We start from the raw sequence: 3747 nt of genomic DNA on the forward strand, positions 1-3747 counted from the left end.
TACCTTAACCTGTGGTTGACATGATTGAGTAGTACTTGGGTAGATAAATTTTTAAGGTAGGTGACACCGTTAATGTGGTAACATCCAAAAATATCTGTAACAATATCTATTTTTCAATATAAAGAATAGATTTTATTATATATATTGTTTAGCATGGGTACTGTTAAATATTAATAAAATTAAATTTAACATGATAACTAAATTCATCTGCGTCCAAAATTATTTATTTAACCGTAACCGTAAAACTTTTCTTTTGTGTCCACACTAATTTATTTATCTTCTACGTTTATATCATATCATATATTCATTTGGGATGACCAATAAGGTCTGTCTCACATAGTTTCAACGTTCTTATGAACGAATGAATCGCTCAAAAAAGCCGACAAATGCGTCGAACAGAATCAAAACGATAACAGAGAAGTATTGCGTTTGATAAATTAGTCAAAACTGCAAATGCTTCTTTTTTCTTCAAGAAAGTGAAGATTACTATCTTTAATATAACTTCACTTCACTTCACCATGAAATTTACAAGTTTTTCACTGTACAATTTCATTTGAGACTGTTCTTGAACTTTCTAGCTTTTTAATCGCTGATCTTAGCTCTTTCTGAGGATGTAACCTCGACGGGGTCAAAGCAATTTCTTTCCAAATGGCCTCAGGTTCAGAAAATGGGCTCGGATTCGGGTATAGCTCGTAAACAGATTCCGCGTCGGGGTTCAAATTGCTCAACGTTGTCAAACACGCATTTGCTTCTGGGTCAATCATCTGAAACGGGTCGTCGCCATCTTTTCTATGGATCAACTGCGTATTTGGAAGCACGTTTGAAATAATTAATACATTTGCAACTTCACATTTTCTTGAAAAGACTATATACAATCAAGTTTCAAGGAATAAATTTAGCATACCTTAGGTGGGTTGCCAATGGAATTGGTGGAATAGAGCCTGACACTATCAACAACTTCAGAGTATTTTGGAAAAGCATGAGCAAATCTCTTGTGGGATTGCAACTGTGAATTCACTCTCACAGCCCTTCCCATCACTATGGCTCTCCTGTTCAAATCCATCAAAACCTTTATTAGAACAACAAATGGCTTAAGATGTTCAATATGAAAGGCAAAGCTTCAAACGTTTGAGTTATATTCTTACCTTATTCCTCTAACGACAGCTAGATGAGCATCACAAACAACTCCAACCAGCTCTATTCTATATGGCATTCTATTTTGCATTTCTCCATCCTCTTCTTCTTCACTCACAGGCTCCCAGTAATTTTCTGTGACATTGCCATTCTCTACCTTGTACCCAACTCCCATTCGATATCGACACTTATGAATGTTTCGAGCCATTTCAATCGTCTGCATAACATATGGCTCCCACGACAGAGTGCTGTCCAAGATCACATCCCGTCCCTCATTTAATGCTGTGACCAGCAACGAAGATGCAGCATCAATTGATGGCTGGTGTACCTGTTATTGTGATATATCATGTAGTTAATTGGTTAGTTGATTCATTGAACAATTCGAGATGTTATTAAATGCGTGGCTGAGCTCAAGAGGAGAGACACTCACTAATTCGGCAGTCTGAAGCATGTCGTCATGATAGCCCATTGAGCTGATGGCTTTGTAGATAACATCAGTCTCTTTGAAGGCATCTGCTTCTACTGTCACTGTGTTTGTTTCTGCTTCCAACCAAAAGGGCCTGCATAATTCAGCAACTGTTTATCAACAAACTTTGTTCTAAAAGAGCTTAATGTTTCGCCAAACAAACAAGATTCAATAATGAAATTACGCACTCTTTGAGAATGTCTTTGAGGACAGTACTCTTGCCAGCCCCCATGCCACCACCCATAAGAAGAAGCACAGGGTTCCTCTCTCTTTGACACGACCGTGGTGCCGTGAGGGAGCATTTTGACTCCCCCTTAGAAGAAGCACAACCAATCTTCTTCATCTCCTCCACCAAAGTAGAGAACACCCTAGTCACTTTCAAATCCTTACTCACCCTATCAAATCTTTGCTTCCTATAAAAACAGCCAGAAACCAAAAAAAAAGGAGACAAAGTCACTCAGAATCTTCATTTATTGAAGTTATCTAGTGGATCTTAATCCAATAATTAAGATGCTGGTGCGTTTAAAGTTCAAAACTCAGGAACCAAAATTGACTTCTCAGGCAAATTGACAGATGAAAAGGGAAATCACCTAGTTGCTGCCACCACAAGATCTTTCAGCTTCTTGTGCTCGGAGTCAACACCCAAAACCTATAAAAAAAATCCGCCATTAATTAAGGAATACGCTGAAAATTTTAAATTGTGTTGACTTTATTTAGGGGGAATATTGTTGAATTGTACCTGAGTAATCATCAACGAAGCTTGGCTCCAATGGAATGCAAAATAACTCAAAATGCATTGATCAAACTCATTCACTAACTTCACATACAGAGATTCTCCTTCGGATTCACTAGCGAAATATGCATAAATTTCTTCCTCGCAACCTTTCGTCTTCCTCAAATAGTTGTTTGCTAACTTGCAGAGCTGAGGACACTCATCTACATCTGAAAACCCCAATAGCCTCGCTGCAGAAAAAAAAGGGGTTAGGTTTTCCCTTTTTCATAAGACTAATTCAGTAGATGGTTATAATAGGTGGAGATTTTACCAACATAATGCGAAAATCTCTCCAAGAAATCAACACGGCCGGACTCCGTCCTACGAAGATGCGGAATCAACTTCTGATTATTGATCACAACCTTGGAAGTCCGCCGGAAATGACGTTTTCCGGCGGCAGGGACGCCTCCGACGAACGACGGATTAAGATAGTGCGACGATGGAATGACTTTCCCAAAGCCGCCATCTAAGCAAGCACAAAACAATTAGACAGAGTTAATCTTCAACATCAAAATCAAAGGATTTTTGTGGGAAAATACTAAATAGCTTTGATTACCTTCGTGCTTCATGATGAAAAACTTCAAAAAGCAGAGAGATCGGAGGAAGAGGAAGAGGATGTTGGATTGTTCGATGGTGTTTGAATTTGGAGGTTCATAAATAAATATGAGTTCAACTGATTTGAAAAGTACGTGGGTCAGAGTCACATTCTTATTTTTCTATGCCATTTGGAAGAGTCTGAGAAATCAACAGAGATCTTTACTGTTTATTTAAATTTTTATTATTTATGTCACTAAAAAAACTATTGCCTTAATGTAATCACATAAAATATTGGTTAAAATTTTGTAGGTGCAATTTCGTTTATATAGTTTCAATAAAAATTTGAACTAAGATAAAAATTAAGTTGGATTCGATAGGAATACTTTCGTTTCTATTTAAAAGTAGGTTAAACAGTAAATTTGATCACAATGATCAAAAAATTAGAATTTTATCTCTATAATTTATAATTACAATTTAGTTTCTATAATTTAATAAAATTTTCATAAATATTTATGAAATTTTATTAAATCACGAGGGTGAAATTCTCCCATTTATTTAGATCAATATTTTGTAATTTAACCTTAAAAGTATATTGACTAGATTTAAACACAAATTGAATCGGGGCTATTTGTTATTCTTTCTCAATAAAAGTTATTGAAGTTTTTTTTTTTAATGGACGATTGAAATTATATGGTCTAAGAAAATACTAACCCAAAAGGTTAGGGACCAAAAAGATATGTTAACAAAAAAATGTTAAATTACAAATTTAGTCTCCTAACTTTGAAGTTTATGTCTATTTGGTCTCTGGTTTTCTCTTTTTTTCTTTTTTTTTTTTTTT

At 35.6% G+C, this 3747-nt stretch overlaps 1 protein-coding gene across 1 annotated transcript; it reads right to left on the reverse strand.

Annotated features, from left to right (window-relative positions):
* Window positions 1-410: 410 nt before the first annotated feature.
* Window positions 411-3080, reverse strand: LOC120069426. Its single transcript, XM_039021166.1, has 9 exons — window positions 2929-3080; window positions 2644-2838; window positions 2340-2563; window positions 2191-2249; window positions 1789-2013; window positions 1565-1694; window positions 1146-1462; window positions 905-1049; window positions 411-800 (listed from the first exon to the last, which is right to left on the reverse strand). Exons 1-9 carry the CDS (start codon window positions 2939-2941, stop codon window positions 537-539), a joined length of 1572 nt encoding a protein of 523 aa, XP_038877094.1. The 5' UTR covers window positions 2942-3080; the 3' UTR covers window positions 411-536.
* Between the last annotated feature and the right edge of the window lie 667 nt (window positions 3081-3747).

The sequence above is a fragment of the Benincasa hispida genome, unplaced genomic scaffold (genome assembly GCF_009727055.1).
Source record: "Benincasa hispida cultivar B227 unplaced genomic scaffold, ASM972705v1 Contig393, whole genome shotgun sequence".
Lineage (NCBI taxonomy): Eukaryota > Viridiplantae > Streptophyta > Magnoliopsida > Cucurbitales > Cucurbitaceae > Benincasa > Benincasa hispida.